This window comes from Crotalus tigris, unplaced genomic scaffold, assembly GCF_016545835.1.
Source record: "Crotalus tigris isolate CLP2741 ecotype Arizona unplaced genomic scaffold, ASM1654583v1 scf7180000018777.2418813, whole genome shotgun sequence".
NCBI classification, from domain to species: domain Eukaryota; kingdom Metazoa; phylum Chordata; class Lepidosauria; order Squamata; family Viperidae; genus Crotalus; species Crotalus tigris.
Window position 1 is genome coordinate 954,828 of NW_024097195.1, and position 20,349 is coordinate 975,176.

Genomic DNA, 20,349 nt, shown 5'->3' on the forward strand with positions numbered 1-20,349 from the left:
GAGTCAATATCACGATAAGTCACGAACTCCTGAATTGCACTAGATTCTATGTCACTCTCAGTGAAGTTCAAGTGCTCAAGATCTAACAATGTAGGAGACACAACAGCTAACCCAATACCATTACTTAGGTAGTGATGATGCTATGCAGTAGGGACTTACAACAGTTCATTTAGTGACTGTTTGAAGTTACAATGGCATTGAAAATGACTGTCGCAGCATGATCAAAAGTCAGACCCTTGGCAGTTGACTTATATTTATGACAGTTGTAGTTTCCCAGGGTCATGTCATCATCTTTTGCAAGCAAGTCAATGGCAAAGTCAGATTCACTTAGCAACCATGTTATTAACAACTGCAGTGATTCACATTAAACTCTGGCAAGAAACATTGTAAAATGAGGCAAAACTCATTTAACAACTATCTTGCTTACCAACATAAATTTTGGGCTCAATTGTGGTCATAAATCAAGGACTATGTGTAAAGACCAAGCCAGATGTTCTCCAGATCTTAACTTCAACCAGAAGATCTTACATTGGATTACGTGCAGAGCAGGGCATCTGGAAGCCATCAAAGCTTCTCAAATGCTAACTGCCAAAGCTCATGTCAGCGTCAGACGGGCACATCTCCAAGATGGTACATCCCCCCCCATCCAAGTGTGAGAAGAAATTTTTGTTTTTCAACAAAACAAATGTTGATTCATTGGATTTACCTGAATTAGCTGAGGTTCTACTTTAGTGGATTGTTAACTCCCCCACCCACCCAGTTTAAGTATTCTTGAGAGAAGGGGTCTTTCAGTTTTGGATATAAAGGCTTAACATAATTTGCACCACCAGTGTTCAACAGTGCAGTCAGATAGATGGGTGAGTTGACAACCAGAAAAAGATTTGTGGAAGCACATATATCTGCTCTTTTAAAAAAAAAAAAAAAAAAAAAAGATAAACATTTGATGAGAAATGAAAAATATTAAACAAGACAGTTTAATAAAAATTATCCTATCTTTTTTAGACTTATCTGCATACAGTGGTTGGAAACATCTCACATGCTTACGATGTTATGTCTCGGTAGAAATATTTTTCATCAATGTTTTGATTTTATGTAATATCTAGAATAAAAATGTATTGTTCTTATGATAGCTAGAAGGAGAAGCATACAAATGCTAAAGTGTGCTAACATGTTTCAGGAGAAAAATAATTGAATGGGGATGTTGAGATTTATGTATCAAAAGCATGAGCAGTTCTCGGAGAAATGATTTAAAGCTAAATTCAACAGAACTGCATTCACTTCCTGGAATTGTGTTCTCATCCATTCTTAACCACAGAGCCAGTCTCTTTCTCAGTCCAACCTACCTTACAGAGCAGTTGTTATGGTGAGAAAACATTGTGTTTGCCCTCTTAAGCTCATGAATAAAAAACAGAAAATAAATCAGCATGTTGTGGTGAACTTACAGCTTTTATCTTACATAATGTTGCTGAAAATGATGTCTTTCTGTTTTCTCATAGAATATGAGTTAGAACAAGGATGTCCAGTGGATACTCAGATTTCACTTGAAGATATGACCTGGAATCACAGTAAGCTATGTGAAGCCACCTGATATGTGAACTGAAATATTAATGTATAAATGAGCACTGCCAGAATAGCAAACAAGAAGCTGGTCGTAGAGGTAACAGCTGTTTGTTTACACCCCAGAAACTTGTATTCAGAAATTTGTGATCCCCTGAAACTGATTATTCTGTTTAGAAATGAAGTCAATCAGAAGGTGTTAGAAATTACATTCATTGCATTGTCTAACTTTCTATTAAAAGCATCCGTACCAATAATTACCTCATCCTGTTGGCGCAAATTCTACCAGTTAAATGTTTGTGTAGTATGAAATATTTTTACATAATTTAGATTTACTGTTTGTAAAAAGAAACAGTTCTTGATAATTGCATCACTGCCCTTCATTATTCTTTTCTAGTCATAACAAACTAGTGCATTTTGATTGCTCTTTTTATACTGTCCCAGCTTTGATACGGTTGTGGTATACAGCAATCTGCATTCTGTAATGATTTATTGTGTATATGGTATTTAACTGACTTGATAAGTTGATAGAAAACCTTTCAATTACTAGTGCAAAATATTTTTTTTTAATATATGCAAGTGATTGTAAGCATACCTGTGAATTAAGTTACAGGTATTTTACCCGGTTTTTCCCCTCTAAGCCCCTTGGAAGACTGAGGAAAAAGCTGTACCACACAAGGCATTTACAAACTTGTCTCTCAACCACAACTGAAGGCTTTGTAGAATAGCAAAAAGCTGTACTACACAAGGCATTTACAAACTTCTCTCTCAATCACAACTGAAAATATGTTTTCTCTTGTGGTATTGCCTGATTTCATTCCATGTGGGAATATAAAATTATACTATAGGTTCCTTTCTTATGCAAATTATTATTCTACTTTAAATATTTAATTCAGGTTCTGTTCAATATAAGCATTTCAGTGGTATATAAGGAATTGTTGAAGCTGATTTATTTTGTTTCAACAGATGATCACTGTTATTCTTTCACGTGCCGATGTGGTGGAAAATACACTGTTTCCAAAAATGAAGTTGAAGATGCTTCACTAGTAAACTGTGACACATGTTCATTAGTTATAGAAATTATTTGATGTGCCATCCAGGAAATACATCAATGCGGCTGGTATTGTAAATAGCTGGAATAGTAAAGAATAGCTCAATCTGAAATGGTTTAATTCTTGCATTCCAAATGGTTGAATGTGTCTGAAAATTCTCAGAGAAAAGATATATGATAATTTTTAGGCTCTCTATTTAATTAAAAATTACAAATAATCCTCAATCATGATACATTATTTATTGAATATAAAAATATAAATCACTTTTGAAAGGTTAAAAAAAGATGACAACATAAATCAATCTTTACAAATCCTGTGACTGTTGGGACTTGAACGCAGAAACCCAAAATCCGTCAAAGGCCAAAGCTGCAAAATAAAATAAGCAATTACTTAACATACCTCTGAGCATCAGTCATCCTTTAGCTTTTCTCTATTTCAACTGAAGTGTTTAATGCAGTAAACTGAACATTTTAAACAGGCTAGTAGCACAGATAAGACTTATATATGCTCTTCACTTAAACTACACTGTTGAAGAATTTCTGGAGTGAAATATGTTTATTTAATAAGTAAAATATTTGGAATTATCTGGAATGAATTATAGTTTGAATCTCTAGTGCTTCTCTGGATACATGTCATGGCAAAAATACATACTCGATGGTGATTGATGAAGATTTCAGATGATATATTAAGATTGTTTAGAAAATTAGAATGTTTATGTTGGTTTAATATTCTCATGTTTTTTCTGTTCAAGCTAAATATTTTAATTGTTAAAGATAATGTGCATATATGTATGACCAATTCTCATTACTTTAACATGTATATATGACTGTTATGGAGGATTTGTTTTCTTTCTGCATACATCAAAAAATCATTGGTACTCATTAGGCAGACACTCATCTAAAAGAAATAGGTGAATTGTGAATAAATATTATGCGATATGAGAGTTAACCAGCAAACTACAATTGCATAAGAAATTATACAGATGGAATACACCCAGGCTGAGGCAGGAAGCTGAAATAATTTTTAAAAATATATCTATCATTAAAGTCTTCTGTTTATGGGAGAATGGCATAAAACCATTTTTATAAAATGATCAATCACACTAAAAGCATGTTACACACGCCTGATATTGAAGAAGAAAAAGGAAGGCTTCTATAAGGAAATACTACAGCCATTTATGTTATTTGACACTGTGAGCATGTAAATATTGATCTGGAAGATTTTATACTTCGATTTCTGAAAAGCTTTTAGCAAATCCCTCACTGAGGATTTCTGAATCAACTACACAAACAAGGGAGTTCAGGTCCTCTTAGGAATCAATAACTGGTTAAAGAAAAGCAGTAGCCAGTAGGAATAACTGAAGAGAAGCAAGCAGTGGGGCCGCTGAAGGTGTGGAATGAGTAGTATTTTAGTACCTGTTGTGGAAGTGAAAAAGCCCGCCCCCTTGTGCATAAGGCAGGTCACCGATTTTCTACATATCATATCATATATATGCTACCAAGGAAGACATTATAATATTTGGGAAGCAGGAAGGGAAGCCCTATTGTGTGAATTGTTGGAGCCAAAGTAGTATATTTAGTATTGTATACTTGCTGCAAAATAAAAAAAAATGATGGTTCAACATATTGCTGTTTTTATATGTGAAAAAAAGAAATCAAACAAAGAGTTGTTGAGAGGAGAGAGATTGTGTGTGTGTGTGTGTGTGTGTGTGTGTGTGCGCACGCGCGCACATATTTTTATATAGGTAAATACTTAACTAATACTTTGTAAAGGCTTAAACACAATCTTGTTTAAGAAGATCATGTTCTTTGTAACATTTTAACACCCTGGTCCCTGTGTTTCATTAGCTAATGAACATGTCTCATTGTCGTAGCTTAAGCCCAAAGACTATAACAACTGTTAAATTAACACATTTTAGATTGCAGGAATATACCTTAAAGCAAATTCGTCCTCTTATCAATCCATATGGAACAGGACCATAACACCTGGAATCTGTAGAATTCCTGAGATTATCACCTTCTAACCAAACATGTCCTTTAGGTACCTGAGAAATATTAAAATTAAAGAACAAATATGTAGGTGAAAAGCAGTGCAATTAATACAGCCTAGTTTCATCCTTTATATGATTGCAGTAAATGAATAATTTTACACTTTTAAATTCAGGGGGAGAAAACCTAATAAATACTGTCATAGGCTCCCCAAAACACTGCAACACAGACAAAAATCTCCAAATGGAGATGTTAGGTTGGGTCAGTGTAACATTCATTTATTTAATAGATTTTAAAAGAGTTAATTTAGGATGTTGACTGAAAATCTTGCTCTGTGTCACAGTAATAGCACAAGCAGGGCAGCCACACACTCATCAACATCCTGGGGCCAGCACTAAGGCTAGACCAGTTAGTAAGCTTCTGATGAACTAAATGGTAATTGATTGTGACATCAATTACGAATAATCTCATCATTTTATCAGAAAAGACTTGTCAAAGTTCTAATTAATATCACAGTTCATTCTATGCGCAGGCAGGATTCACAACACATAATATTGTATTAATGACCATCACAAACCAGCCAATCCCTCCTTATAATTTAAACATTAATAATGGTGACCTTACAATGTGACAGAAGCCTTTTAATATGGACCACATATGAACATGCTAGGAATTCAACCATAAAGAAATTCCTTTATATCAATCATACTAACACAACAGCAGTTGTGGACTTGTATATACTGTGAAGTTAAACATTTTAGAACTTGGAGATTAATTTCTAAAATAAAAGAATGAAAATAAAAAAATAAAAATGATTCCTCCTTGTCCCAGAGGGCAAGACCAAAATGAAAGGAAGAGGTGAAACATGCAGAGGAAAATTGGGTTGGCAGAATGAGATGAACTGGATTGAACAAGGGGAAAAAATGGAAAATTTGGCGGAGATGGAACAGCTAAGCGGTTTGAAACTGGAGAAAACAGGCACTGGAAGATTTGTTGGTTGGAAGATGGCAAGACAAGGAAGAGTGGTTGTTGAGTGTGTTAGGCAGAATGAGAGGTTGGTTGTTGAGTGTGTTAGGAGTGGTTGTTGAGTGTGTTAGGCAGAATGAGAGACAAAAAGAGGTGAGAAGACTAGCTTTTCTGAAGTGGTGGAGGTGGAGGACACAAATCCAAACTCCATTTATCCTCTGAACAGGAATGCATCCATTAGTGCTTTGAGATGGTGATTCCAGGTATTTTACCATCTCTACACATATCTCAAAAGCAAAAGGAAAATATGATTAATACCCACTTAAGGGGCAGGCTTAAATGTGCTTCCAGGTGAGAGTATATTTAAGAACTGACTCCTTGCATCCTTGGAGAAAAATAAGTCAGTTTCAAATGCCAACTTGAACTTCATCCACAACTTTCCCAGGGGAAAGAGGTCCTCCCTAATATTTTGCTCTACCATTACCTAAAAAAAAAGGTCTGTGTCAAACGAAGCAGTTTACACAAGACTAGAAAATAAAGTATCTTCAAACCCTAGCAATCAGCTGGAGGTGTTACTAACACATTCCTAATAGCACGAAGAACCTCCTTAAAAAAGCCAGATGATGTCTGAGGAGGGGAGGGGCTTATTATTACAAAGGCATTAGGAAATCATAAAGACAAAATACAATTTCCAACATAACCAGAGAGCATTAAACATATTGGGAAAATGCCAGTATCTGACAACCAGTCCCCAAGGAATTAAATACCTAATGGATAGCATTAGGACAATAATGGATAGGGATAAAGGGTTGGCTCAGTTTTGAAGTTAACAGAACAGCCAGAGTCAAAGTAATTTTATTAAAGTTTATAAATCCAAAGATAAAACACTACTACAAACAGAAAATTATAAAAAGTAACAAAAAAGATGTAAAGAGATAGAAAAATATATATAAAAGATGGCTCCTTCACTCTCCAGACAAGTATAAACCATTTCAGTAACACCTTCTCTAATATTTCAATTAAAAAACACCTCTTATTCCCTTGTCAGTAATCTATTTACTGTACTAATCAACAAAAGTCTACTGAGGGCTACCAGAAATAGTAAGATACAGATTTTAACCTTCAAACAAATCCATTTTATAATCCAATCACTTTCTTTAAGAAATAAAATAAATCTCTTCCCACTTATAAACAGATCTTTAAAGCCTTGTCATTTGGTCCTGGCCCAAAAGAAATCTCATTAATAGCTATCAGAAACCACAACATACATATTTTAATCTACATATAAAATGTACTTTTAAAAACCTTGATCTTTAATCCTGTCAAATAAAATCCTATATGTTGATTTCTTATCATTTTCTCTTTGCCTCCTTTTAGGAATGGCTTCAGTAGTTTAACACATCCTTTTTGTAAATCCAAGATTAAAAAAAAAACTTTCCAAATCATTCTCCTGATTATTTGTATATCCCATTAATAATTAAAGACATTGTAAATCCATCATGTCATCTCTTCCATGTCACTTTTGTAATATGGCTTTTTTAAAAGTTCAGATCCAGATTCAAATCAGCCTCAGCCTCTTTTTTATTCAATAGAATTTGTTGTTCTTTTATATCCTGTATTATAGTATCAAGCAAGTAGTTTCTGAATACATTGTTCCTAAATAGCCTTAATTTCTTCTATAGTCAAATAGTATTGCTCCATTACTGGATTACTTCCCATTTAATTATATTTAATTCTGTCTAGTTCCCTCTAGTCAACTTTCAAAGTCCCTTCTAATCATCTGTTTATTTTCCAATCAGCAAAACTCCCACAGGAGAATTTCTTACATTAATTTCAATTTCAAGTTCTTTATACATTTATTTATAAAATTTTAAATTCCTCATAGGAAATATCTACCTAGATTCTTAACTTTCCAAAATCCACATTATAGTTCCTCTTTTGCAATTTTCCAAAAATTAAAACTTTCTAATTTTTAGATTTATATGAAGCTTCTTCTTTCATCTAAGGCAGAATGAGATTCTCCCGGTGTGATAAAATCCTGACTTTGGAAGATTCTTAATTTCTAATAAATCAATAATAAGCAACTTCTTAAGTTAGTTAAGAGAGGAAACGGGCAAACACAGTGACTCTTTGAAGGAGCCAAATTGTGACTTACACAAGCTGTCTCCCCCTGCCCAGAACTCTGAAGATTGTTCTTTTTTTACAAACTCTTTGGAAGAGGATTCAATATGGAGCAAACTTGTGGGTGAGCCTTGACCTCTCCTTGATGGGGAGAGGAGTTCTGAGGAGCCAATCCATTCATTAGTTCTTCTATACCCGGAGGTTTTCAGCTCTATAAAAGTGAAATTGTCTTTTATCTGCCACTGCAACCCTCCAGAAGCCCTGAACTTCACATCACTCACAGCACATATAAGTAGGAAAAAAATGCAGTTCTTATCTGTAATCCTCCCCCAAATCTTCCAAGTGCTGTGTAATTTTTTAAAAAATTAGCTTCTACCAAGGTAAGCAAATTTGGGTTCCTTCTTTTATAATGTCCTTCCTATTCCTGTTCAATGCTAAATTATTTCTCTTCCCATTCTAAACCACTCACCAATGAAAACTGTGCTCGTTATTGTTCATATAATCATGATGTCATGTGTCTGATTAACGAAACACTTCAAAGAACCTTCAGGCATTTTTTTAACCTAAAAAGCCTTTATTAGTGTTACAGAGATGTCAGCACGGCATGGTGGAAATGCTAAGATATGAATTTCCCTTCCTTTGCACATAACATTCCAGGCATTTCCCCTCCCCTATTTTGGGGTCATGATTCACATCTTCCAATTAACTTGGAGGGCAAAAATTTACTTCCGTTTCTTCCCCCCCCCCCTTTCCTTATATTCTCCTCCCCTTTCACTGTCACCTGATTTAACTCTAAAAATACCAGACAGTTCTGCATATATTGTCAAAGCAAGAATATTCAATATTAGCAGCGTTGACACATGAATTAGACATAGGAAACGCAAGTCCCTTGTGATTCCCTTCCCACCTTTAAATAAGAACTGATAATGCCTAGCACAACCTTCTGTAATCTAGATGCCCTTCATCTCACAGAATTATCAGCAATAATCATGCAGATGGGGAAATTTAGAAGTCCATACTTCTGCTGGACATCCAGATTGAAGAAACCTGACCTGAAGATTTAACAGATCTTATCACAGAGATTATATTAACTGTGCGTCCCCCGCCCCTAGGAAATTAAATAACAGGTTGAGCACACTTATTTTTAAACAATCATGTCTTGGTTCAGGGATAGATAGACTCAGACAAGACACAGACCCACTAGGAAAATGTCATTTATTATAATAAATCAATATAAAATAAACTTGACTCTACATTCAATAGTTGGCCTTATTTTTGCTCTCTTATTCTAATATACTTATATAGCATCCATCATCTTACATAGCTTTCTTACACTGTAAACTAGAAGTATTGCTGTTACAACTTGTTTTCTATTTTTCAGTTGTCTTCTTTTGTATTTTTCTTTATCCTATAATTCTAACTTTTGAAATCCTTATTTATTTACTCTCCTCTGCCCATCCGTAACCCCCAATTCATCTGCTCATTGATTCCAGTTGACTGGACAGCTGCCATCTCCTCTGCTAATTTTTTTCCTAGCACCAACTGTGGAAAGATGAACTTTCCTGAAACAAGAAAATGTTACATGCAACTGTCTAGGTCAGTTTTTTTTTCCTCTGTGGTGGTCAGGTGCACAGCTTGGATATGTTGGCAATTCCACAGTAAAGAAAAAAAAAGTTTGAACTCTTACGATAGAATCACTTGCAAGCTGGCCTGTAGATTTCAAAAGAAAGTAGTATAAAAGAAGCCACAGTAGGTAGACAGAAGGGGGTGGAGGGGTTTTCTTTGTGTGGTGGGAGATGCTATTGGAGTGAGAGGCAATCGGACATGGAACAGAAGAGGTGACAGCTGAGAGAATGAGGATTAGATGATCCACAGCCAGGAAGAACTAAGAAGGAGCTTGGAGCAGCTAAAGCCTAAGAATGAATCTACAAAAAGAGCCAGGGGGAATCCAGACTGTGGTTAGACTCCATGAGGTTCAAGTCCTAGATATCTGGCCGTGAATGTGTTAAGGAGACAAAATATTAGAATTTCTAACTGTACCAATATAAGCAAAAGTGTAACGAGGAAGAAACTAGCAGCTGAGTATTGATCTTATAAAGTGAAGGAATAAAATTTAAATACTTTGGTTAATTTTTATTAGTAGACTATATACTTAGATTTATTATTGTACATATTCATGCTTAGTCGCTATAGATATAGATATACTTATTCACTAAGAGTCTTGAAAATATATTTTGCACTAAGCTTATAAACAGCACTGTATAAACTTGTCTATGTGTCTGATTTCATTCCTATCCATTCATATGCTCTGACACCAATAAGGATCTACTGTTGGTAAGGTGACATGATCAGGTATAATACTGCTCAGATCTCCTGGTTTCTTTCTGGATTTTTTATTGCCTCTATTGATATGGGGCAATATCTATATTGTTTGGAGCTGATCATCTGGATTATTTGCAATGCTGGGCTCTTCTGGCTTTCGTATTTTTGGAGGTCCTCCAGAAGCAATTCTCTGGCCACCAAAATTGCCATTCTTCTGGCTCTCAGAGTCTTTCCCCTCCCTCTACTCAGCTGTTGTCTCATTCAGTTGCCTCTCTCTATCAGTACTTAGCTGCCAGTCTTCTTCAGCCATTCTATGTAACATTTAGGCTGTGCAAGACAGGCAAAATAAGACTCTCCACATTCTCCTCCCATCCTCATTTTTCATGCTGTCTAAAACTTTCAGATATCACTTGGCTTATTGTGGCTCTGTGGTCCAATCCTGAATCCTGGCATTCTGTGAAAAATTGTCCTAAGTCACTTTTTTCAGCGCTGTTGTAACTTCAAATGGAAACTAAATGAATGGTTGTAAGTCAAGGACTACCTGTACAGCTCCTTTTAAAAGAGCCCACTCACTCATTGTTCACAAGGCATAGGTGAAGGGAAGGATGCAGGTGCTTTCCTTTCCCTATACCAATTTCTCATATTCTCTTTTCACTCACACATTGGACTGCCTGAAAGAGAAAGGACATAATATTTTGTTTGCAGATTGAAAGTGCTGTGATTATCATGTGATTCTTCAGAGATGATTTTTTTAAATTTTGCTTCAGATCCAATTTAAATTGGAATATTTTCCAAAATACTGAAATAAAGGTAATGACTTGGCCACATCCTATTAAGTACTGACTATTAAAGGCTAATTAATCTATAGTTATCACAAATTGCTGAGTAAGACCTGTTCTCAAACATAACACAATTTTCAGACTGTTAGCTTTAGATATAGCCACAGGATGATGGCGCACCTCATCTCCAGAATGAATTTAACTTCAGCACAGAGTAAACATTTTTCTCTATCAGCTGTTGCTAGGGCATTAAGAGTGTGCAGTAATTGACCATCAGTGAAATGTTGCTGAGAAATGAAATTGTTTATCAGCTTTTTATCGCTATTTGCATAAAGCAGTTTTGTTAGTATAGATCTTGCCTGCAGTAAATGACATGTCTTTCTTCTGTTCAAGTAACAACTTTCATTTGTAAATAGCAATGAGACCTGAATAAATATTAAGTAAACAAAATACAATGTATATATTATTCAATTGCAAGCATATATAAAAATGTATTTGTTTTTTATTTATACTGTTCTAAATATCATGATTAGTGCACAATAAAGTACTGTAAAACAACAAAAGTATTCCAAAATCTATTTAATGTCTGAACTCTGCTATTCAGAGTATAATATGTAAATATACTTTGATTTAGAGCAGTGGTTCTCAACCTTTTTAATGCCGCGACCCCCAACCGGTCGTAAGTCGAGGACTACTCAACCGGTCGTAAGTCGACGACTACTCAACTGGTGCAGCACCGTTTGCAGAATGGGACTTTTGGCGGGCTCAGCAGGGCAGAGACAGCCTGGACAATTCCTATTGGCTTTTGAAAGCCAATAGAATTAGACTCTATTCAAGAGAGTCTATTCTATTGGCTTTCAAAAGCCAATAGAATAAAAGGGAGTAGCACAGCTAAGGAAAAGGGGGAAAAAATGGCGGACTGCATTGTTTGGCGACCTCCGTGAAATAGTCGTTCGACCCCAAATGGGGTCCCGACCCACAGGTTGAGAACCACTGATTTAGAGTAAATCATATTAGCTATTTAAACTTTTGATGTATGCTTTAACATCTTCTGTTATTAAGTACTTTTCAATCTTACGTCTACAAAAGTTTTTAAAAACTGGTTTAAACATATACATTAAATTATATATTAAAAACCAAACAGTCATATTTATAGAAAAACTGCATGTAAAAGAACAAGAAACACCTTAAGACTTGAGAACTAACTTCATCAGATGTAATGTTAAACAGTTGAAACTGTTAAAATAAAAAAAGATGGGTCCACTATTAGTAAATAAAAAAATAATACCATGATTGGAAGAAAGAGGTTAAAACAAGGTTTAAAAGAACAGATTTGTGTTGTATCATACTGCATTATATTTATAGAATGAACAACATACTGCTGATGTATTCCACATTTTTCCTTCAATATCCTGTCCACTCAAATAATGTATCATACAAGGTTCTATGTATTAAATCCAGCTATCATCAGCAAAATGCCAAGTTGTCCACATCACTACCAGGAAACTACATTTGGAAACCCTCCAATAAATGATCTATTAATAACAGCAACCAGCAGATGAATCTTTAATTTTTTGTGTAGTCTCTGGTACACAAAAGAATGACTACAACTAAATTTGTCTAACTATTTGACTGATTTTAGAGGGCTACAATGTTCCCAATTCCCATCCAATGTTTATTTCATGTAAAGAACTACTCCATTTACTTTTCTAAAAAGTTGAAAGCTAATGACTAATTAAATGATCGTAAGTGAAAGAGGTGAAAATTATACATTACTAAAGAGACTGGAAAATTTAAAAGTTAAACATCTGTCATATTAAGAAACCAGGATATACAAGGTTGAACTCTTAATATACTAAGACGTTTCACATTGTCATTAAGACTGTAACTAGTGCAAAACAGTGCTGATGCAGGATTGTTTCTGTTCATGTTTTTTTCCCCCCGCTACAGTCTGTATTGTATTTCAGTTCTTTTCTGAGGGGTTCAAAAGAAACTTTGCAAAAGGCTGACTAGAGGGAGAAAAATGCAGGAAATTCGTTTATGGTATATGAAATTTAATTAAAGGTACGAAAACAAAAATGCCACTACAAGACAGGAAAGATTTGAAAGCAAAATTAATACTTACATAACTGTGGGTCTTTATAAAATCTGCCGGATTGCTTGTACAGACTTTTTCTCCTTCCAGGCCCATTACTCTTTTACAAATATTTGTTTTGGGATCAGCTGGGTTTTTTGCAATGACAATATCACCTCTACGGAAAGGCCATAAGGGAAAGTCAGCATCTAGCAATTTGTTAGTGAAAAATACAATTTAACATTCCCCCCCAATCAGGTATTTGGTAAAAAATTATTTTAATGTAGCCCACATCCTCCAGGCACTTCAGATTATTTTGCTTTTGGTCTACTGAGCAAGAGAATTCCAGTGCTGCAGTATTAGAGGACAGATGAGAAGGTAGTTCTTTTTACCTGCCAACCAAAAGACTAGATTAGTGGTCTCTAACCTTTGCGGCTTGACGGCCTGGCTGGGGGAGGGGAGAGGGAAACTGGACGATGTGAGTGGTGGCCAGCATACACACCCATGCAGCTCAACTAGATCAACTAGCAGTTCCAGTCAGCCAATCACATGGCCCAATTTTGAATAGGCCACAACTTAGTAGTGGGTTGCGGCCTGGGGGTTGGGTTCCCTGTACTAGATAAATTATCCTATTTTGATAGGCAGTAATAATTCCATGAACATATGGAAACTTTGGCAAGAAGTAACTTTTATTTAAAATTCAAACAAAGCTAAGGTGACTTCTAGGACATAAGCTTATACTTGGAAACACAACTATTTCATTTTCATAGTTACTTTAAAGTCTTGTGGCTCACCACAAGCTATGTTTGAATTGTTGTCCAAAGCGATACATATCTGATTGTAAGTGTTTGGCTTAATGCATGCAACCCAGACTTTTATCATAGTGTTCAGCATTATGCACACATTCAGTACTCATAAACTACTTAAAAAATAGTATTATATTTACATTTCTGGAGATAACTGCATCCTGACTTTGCATCCTGATGATAATCTCTAGCTATCCATTACAAAATATGACAAGATAACCTTTAAATTTGCACTATGAAAGTACAGTAAAGCTTCCATCAACCACAAAATGTTACTCTTTTTGTAGAATGAAGATCTGAAAGTGTATGAATAATTCTAATATGGAAAATGATAACCAAAGCCACAAGTTCCTTAGCAAAAAGCATACAAATACTTGTTCAGGTAAACTATAAAGAATTAGAGCAACATACTTCTGAATACGATATAAGTGGCTGCTAAGATTCTCTGAAAATACAATGTCAGAATTTTGAATTGTAGGCTCCATTGAAGGTCCTGTACACTAAAGAAAGAAAGAAAGTTAAGATTTCCAAATCATTTCAAAGACTCCAAAATATATTTGTTAGTAGCTAAGAGTAGATGGAAAACAATTTCATTAATTTAAACTAATGTTACTAACAATATGGAGTGGTACCTTGACTGCTTTGAAACTCGTCAAATTTGGTACTCGATGCATTTTGAGGCAAAAAAAAATATATAACTTTTTTGAAATGCCTTTTTCTGGATTTTTTTTTTTTGGTTATTCTGTCTCTCACTGTTAAAATAAGCCTACCATTAAAATTATAAACTGATCATTTCTTTGCCAGTGGGCAAATGTACAAAATCAGCAGGGGATCAAATAATTTTCCCCCTCACTGTATTGGTATTTGTGGATTTTGATTCCAAAGTTCTTGGACTTTTACTAGAGATTTGCTAGAACTTAACAATCTCTGAAATGAGCTTTGACAGCTCTACAAGAAAACCATTATCTGACCTACATATTACTTTAACACAAATCCATGCTAGAGATCTTTGACTCTTTTACCTCTTCCTCTCACCACTAACATACATCTTCCAAGTGAGGTAGAGATAAAGATATCAAGGAACTGCCAAACAAGCTAACAGTAAACAGCCCAAGGAAAGAACCATCAAGGCCAGCCCCACCAAAAGTGATAGGGCAAGCAGCTAGAACATAAAATAAGAGCAAACCCCACTCCTTACTAGCACTGATGATGTTACCTAGTTCTGGTAATGAAATGTCTGCAAGAAAACAGTCAAGTTCAGAGAGCACCAAGGACCCTTCATTTCAACTAGCCCTACAAATATTCTCCTCTATTGGTTCTTTTGGGATATATTTTCAATTTCCTATCTAACTTAGTCTTTATACTAAGCTAGTTTCTCATCACATTATTAACCAGGCCTAATCTAGATTAGTTTCTAAACTGAGGCCGTATCAGAAAGATGCTATCTTCTGCTGAGATTATTGATACAAAGATGTTAGTAGACTCAAGAGTAACAAATTGAAAACTAACATATATTTGTTTTCATCATCAAAATTAACTTCTTTTAACTTACCATCACAATTCCTCCAAGATATTCAAATACACAATGGGCTATGCACCCGTACTGAATGGTATACCCCAGAAGCCGGAAAGTCTTTCCAATTACATCTTTCAACATAATAGTATAATAGTTGTGCAGTTGGTCCTGGTTTAAAGAAAAGCACAGTAATTATTCATTTTTGCAGAGAAATATGTGTATCACATATTAGTCAAGCAACACTTAAGATATGACTGTTATAAATCACTGTATGTTCAATCACAATGCAATAGTTTGGTCTAGAGCAGTGGTTCTCAACCTTTCTAATGCCGTGACCCCATAATACAGTTCCCCATGTTGTGGTGACCCCCAACCAGTTATACATCACTGGGTGCCAGGGGCCTGGCCAAAGAGAAGGGGGGAAAAATGGCGGACAGCCTTGTTTGGCGACCCCCGTGAAATGGTCGTTCGACCCCAAATGGGGTCCCGACCCACAGGTTGAGAACCACTGGTCTAGAGGTTAAGGCACAAAGCTAGAAACTGTGAGTTCTAGTCCTGCCTTAGGCATGAAAGCCAGCTGAGTGACTTTGGGCCAGTTACTCTCTGCCAGGCCAATCAATTGCACAAGGTTGTTGTTGTGGGAAAAATAGGAGGACAAAGGAATATTAGGTGTGTTCCCTACTTTGACTTATCTATGAAAACAATAAGGGTGAGATAAAAATAAATAATTTGGAAATATAGAGACAGAGAAATGCCACTACTATTTTTACAAGATCAATAGTAGACAAAAACATACCTAAATAAAAATGTTTTTACCAACTGGGGGAAAAAATCAACAAGAAAATGACTGCTAGTATTTCATATAGCAAAGTACTTATAATACTGATAACAGATCAAAGATGTATATCTTGTCACTCTTAACTGCTTTTACACCATTTATGGCCTTAGATATTAGTTAGTACTCAACATGCATAATATATGCACATATATATTAACATTCTTGTCTTTACATTTTAGGCCAAGTCAACTTTCAACGATTCTTTAAAGTCAATGCTATGTAAAGTTTTTTTAAAGTAACTCGTCTTGACATAGCTAATGTATGTGGAGTGGGAATGGATACACTTAAAACACAACTGTCATCACTGGGCACTTCTGAACACTGTTACTAAACATCTTCACTTTCATAGCTTCCATTCATAATTATTGAATCTAATACTAATTTTTATTGTAATGGATCTCATTACGTTAGATCAGGGGTGTCAAACTCGCAACGTCATGTTACGTGCCGTGACGTTTTTTTCCATTGCCGGCAATGGGGTGGGTGTGGTTTCGGCATGACGCATCCGCCTGCAGGCTGACAGTTTGACACCCCTGCATTAGATTAAAAATGCAGAAATATGTTACCTGTGTTAGGTATATCATATTCCTTAATATTCTCCCAATATCCAAACAAGATGCAACAGAATTAGACTAAGCAGAGACATATACAAAAATCTCACAACTTAATCTGTAATAATGATCAGCAAAATAATAACTAAAAGCATTTTACAGGGTATTTCTAAGCACATTTTCATCTAGTGGTGCAGGAGAATGAGCAGAATAAATGTATAAAATTCTACTTAAACATCCATAAGAACAAAGAGGGACTAACATCAGATATAAACCAGGGCCAACCAAGTTATTTCAGTCTTCAGTAATCAAATAATATTTTAACTACACTGAAATGTTTATACCTAATCGATTTTATGAAAGAGTCTTTACAATAAAGATGTCACCATACACTGTTTTATCATGTTGGTTCTTCTTTTGTTACTATATATTTTTAACTCTTGTTTAATGCCCAGTGGTGGGATTCAAATATGTGAACAACCGGTTCTCTGTGTGGATGCCGCTTCCGGAAGTCCATTCTGAGCCTTGGCAACAAAAAATTAGCTAACCGACTGAATCCCACCACTGTTTATGCCCCTTTGAGCAGTTCTGTGACTATGTCAATGTTCCTTAAAAATTAATTTAATACATCTAGTTTTAAATTCAACTTTTTGTTTTGGCTTATAGATAGTCTTTTCTCACATTAAACTATGATTCCATCAAATGACTAGAATATCTTTTTCATCATAGTATGGTATAGTACTAATTACATTCATAGTTTATTCTGCAATCTCATCAAACCAGGATAAGTATGAATGAAACCCTTAGTGTCAAATGACTAACATATTCAGTTTAAACAATTTTTTTTCAGGAATAAAAGAAAAATTGTCAGGAGATCAATTATTATCACAGGACAGTTGGAATGAATCACTATAAAGTTAACTATGGGTGGGTATAATGATAAAATATTTTTTTCATTTTTTATTTACTTATTTATTTATTTCTCCTCCATATGGATAACCTTGCTGCAGGGGAGGGGCTTGTGTGTTCTGTTAAGATTTGGAGCTATTGTGGAGTATACCACAAGGTAGTATATCAAAAGGGTCGCCCAAGCTAGACAGGTCTCAATTGAGGAGCCAGACTAAGAGTATCTACAAACCCATTAACATAATGAGACAACAGAAAAAGAATCCTATACCAGATCGGTCGTCGCCCGGGTTAACAAGGACCATGGCAGTTGCTGTTTCTGCAAGCTGTTGAAAAGTGAGTTGCAGAGTTGGAGAAAGACCTGACAACCTAATCCACAAAAAACTTGCCAAGAAAATTTTATAGAAAGGTCTCAAACATGTCAGATAGGGTGCCCAACAATAGGACAACAGGATTCCCAGTTGCTGAGGCAGCCAGTGGCATAAGCAAATGTCTGTGTTGTATGGAGATACACCGGATGCCCACATGGAATGTCAAGAGGAATGAGTCAGAGTAAATTAGATATTGTCAAATGAGAGACGATCAGGTTGGAAATTAATCTCCTGTGGTCAGATAATGACTTTTTCCAGTCTGAGGATTTCACTGTCTTTTATTCAGGACATGATACTAAGAAAACAAATGGAGTGGCATTTATTGTAAGCAAGAAACTTGCTGGAGCAGTGGAAAGCTTTTCAACTGTCAATGACCAAATTATGACCATCAGAATTCATGTCAAGCCTCTCAACATTACAGTTATCCAAATCTAAGTCCCAACGACTGTTGAAACAAAGGGCTTTTATGGCATGGTCCAAGAAACTCTGACACAAGTACTCAAAAAAGACAACTGTTTACATTCTGGGTGACTTCAATGCAAAAGTTGGCAAACAAGCAGAGGCAGGCATCACTGGTCATTATGGATTAGGTGAGAGAAACGATGCAAGTGGTCATTTACTACAATTTTGCCAAGAAAAATTATTTAGGATCATGAATAGATATTCAAATAGCACAAGCACCGCTTATACACTTGGACCTCACCCAATGGACTTCACCATAATCCAGTGGTTCTCAACCTTCCTAATGTCACAATCCTTACAAACTCACTTCACAAATGTCTTACTTAACAACGGAAATTCAGGGCTCCTTGTGGTCATAAGTCGAGGACTACCTGTATTCCCTGCGGGGAGGCAGGAGGAGGGGCGGGGTTTGATCGCTCTCATTCTCTCTCACTTTTTCTTTTTCTCTCTCTGGTGCGCGCGCTCCGCCTCCTCTCCTGTGGCTGGAGCACGCGCTGGACAGGCCGAGGGCGCACGCAGGCCATTGCACAACAACCGCCTCAGCCCGGGAGTGCCGTGCATGCGTGGCACCGCCCCCTGTGCCAGGCGAGGCGGAGCTGGTGAGGCGCCGCCTGCGATTGCATCATGCGGAGGGCCACGCCTCCCTCTCGGCCTGCCTGCCCACCCTTGGCCGCGTCACTCCATACCGTGGCGCTTCTGCATCGTGATCAGCTGCCTCAGCAGCAGCAGCAGCAGAAGCCGCAGCGCCCACCTCGCCGCCCTCCTGCCCCACGCCTTGCTCCACGTGGCCCACCCCTCTTCCTCTGCCAGCACCTGGCCTCACCGCCCGACCCCACCAGACCCCGGCCTCGGTGCCAGCATGGATGGACCCGCCGCCTGGAGACGGATAGAGGAGCGGTGTCTCGGTTCCTAAGACCATCGGAAATATGTGTTTTCCAATGGTCTTAGGCAACCCCTGTGAAAGGGTTGTTCGACCCCAAAGGGGTCACGACCCACAGGTTGAGAACCGTTGCCATAATCAGTTTGACGATGTCCTATGCAGTCATTGATGGAACAGTTAAGTCCTTGCTGTTAAAACATATCCAAGTGCTGATGACGGTTCAGATCATGAATTGTTGATGGCAAAGATTAAAATTAAACTATGCACCATCAAAAAGGCAGTGCCTCCAAAGAAGTCTGATGTCACCAAAATTCCTACTACATGTACAATTGAGGTGAAAAATCGGTTTCAGCTACTGGACACTGCTGAGAAGACTTCTGATGAACTATGGCAGGAAATTCAATTGACCATTACTGGAATTGCAGAACAACACATACATAGGAAGCCAGAGAAAAAGGGCAAATGGCTCTCAGATGAAACCTTCAAAAGAGCTGAGCAAAGAAAAGCAGCCAAGGCAGCAGGCAACTGGGAAGAAGCAAGAAAACTGAATGCAGCTTTCCAAAGGGAAGCAAGGAAGACAATGAAGTTTACTGGGATAGAGTGATGTAAACAGCTTGAAGCAGACTACGTGAAAGCTTACATCAGGAATGCATTTATGCAAGTCAAAAGGATCTGAGCACCACTTACTGCTAGTAAAGGCATCATTAAAAAAAAGCAAAGGAAAGAATTGTCTGACAAAAAGGCATCAAGAATAGACAACAAGAATATACAGAAGACCTGTATCCAGATAGCAAAGGGGCCCAGCCTTAGAATGATGAGGAAAGAGAAGTAGAAATAGAACAAGACACTTTTGAGAAAAAGGTCATATGGGGGATGAACCAACTCTCAACAAGACTCCAGGTGCTGACACCATCCCTGCAAAATTACCGAGACCTGTATCATCCAAAGTCATTAGAGATTTGTGCCAGAAAATTTGGAAAACCAAAACATGGGCACAGGATCAGAAACTCTCATGTTAATTCCACTGCTAAAAAAGGGTGACTCTGAAGTTTGCTCCAATTATCACACAATTCCACTCATCCTTCATATCAACCAGATTCTACCATCAAAAGGGAATTACCCAATGTCCAAGCTGGCTTCTGAAGGGGTTGTGGCACCAT

At 36.7% G+C, this 20,349-nt stretch overlaps 2 protein-coding genes across 7 annotated transcripts in view; one reads left to right on the forward strand and one right to left on the reverse strand.

Annotated features, from left to right (window-relative positions):
- DNAJC24 (DnaJ heat shock protein family (Hsp40) member C24) overlaps positions 1-4,234 on the forward strand; it is a 41,085-nt gene extending 36,851 nt beyond the window's left edge. For 2 of the 3 annotated variants that reach the window (XM_039355918.1, XM_039355919.1), the window contains exons 4-5: positions 1,497-1,565; positions 2,524-4,234. In XM_039355918.1, coding sequence (XP_039211852.1) covers positions 1,497-1,565; positions 2,524-2,645 — 191 coding nt within the window. In that variant the 3' untranslated portion in view covers positions 2,646-4,234. Of the gene's footprint in view, positions 1-1,496; positions 1,658-2,523 lie in introns of all 3 variants that reach the window. The other variant, XR_005558240.1, reaches the window with a different exon arrangement.
- The window catches only part of IMMP1L (inner mitochondrial membrane peptidase subunit 1), a 44,298-nt gene continuing 26,782 nt past the window's right edge, over positions 2,834-20,349 (reverse strand). For 2 of the 4 annotated variants that reach the window (XM_039355915.1, XM_039355916.1), the window contains 5 exons: positions 15,218-15,349; positions 14,077-14,165; positions 12,911-13,037; positions 4,543-4,653; positions 2,834-2,975 (listed from right to left, as the gene is read on the reverse strand). In XM_039355915.1, the coding sequence (XP_039211849.1) occupies positions 2,907-2,975; positions 4,543-4,653; positions 12,911-13,037; positions 14,077-14,165; positions 15,218-15,322 (501 nt within the window). In that variant the 5' untranslated portion in view covers positions 15,323-15,349 and the 3' untranslated portion in view covers positions 2,834-2,906. Of the gene's footprint in view, positions 2,976-4,542; positions 4,654-10,579; positions 11,211-11,665; positions 12,022-12,910; positions 13,038-14,076; positions 14,166-15,217; positions 15,350-20,349 lie in introns of those variants that run through there. The other 2 variants (XR_005558239.1, XM_039355917.1) reach the window with 2 other exon arrangements.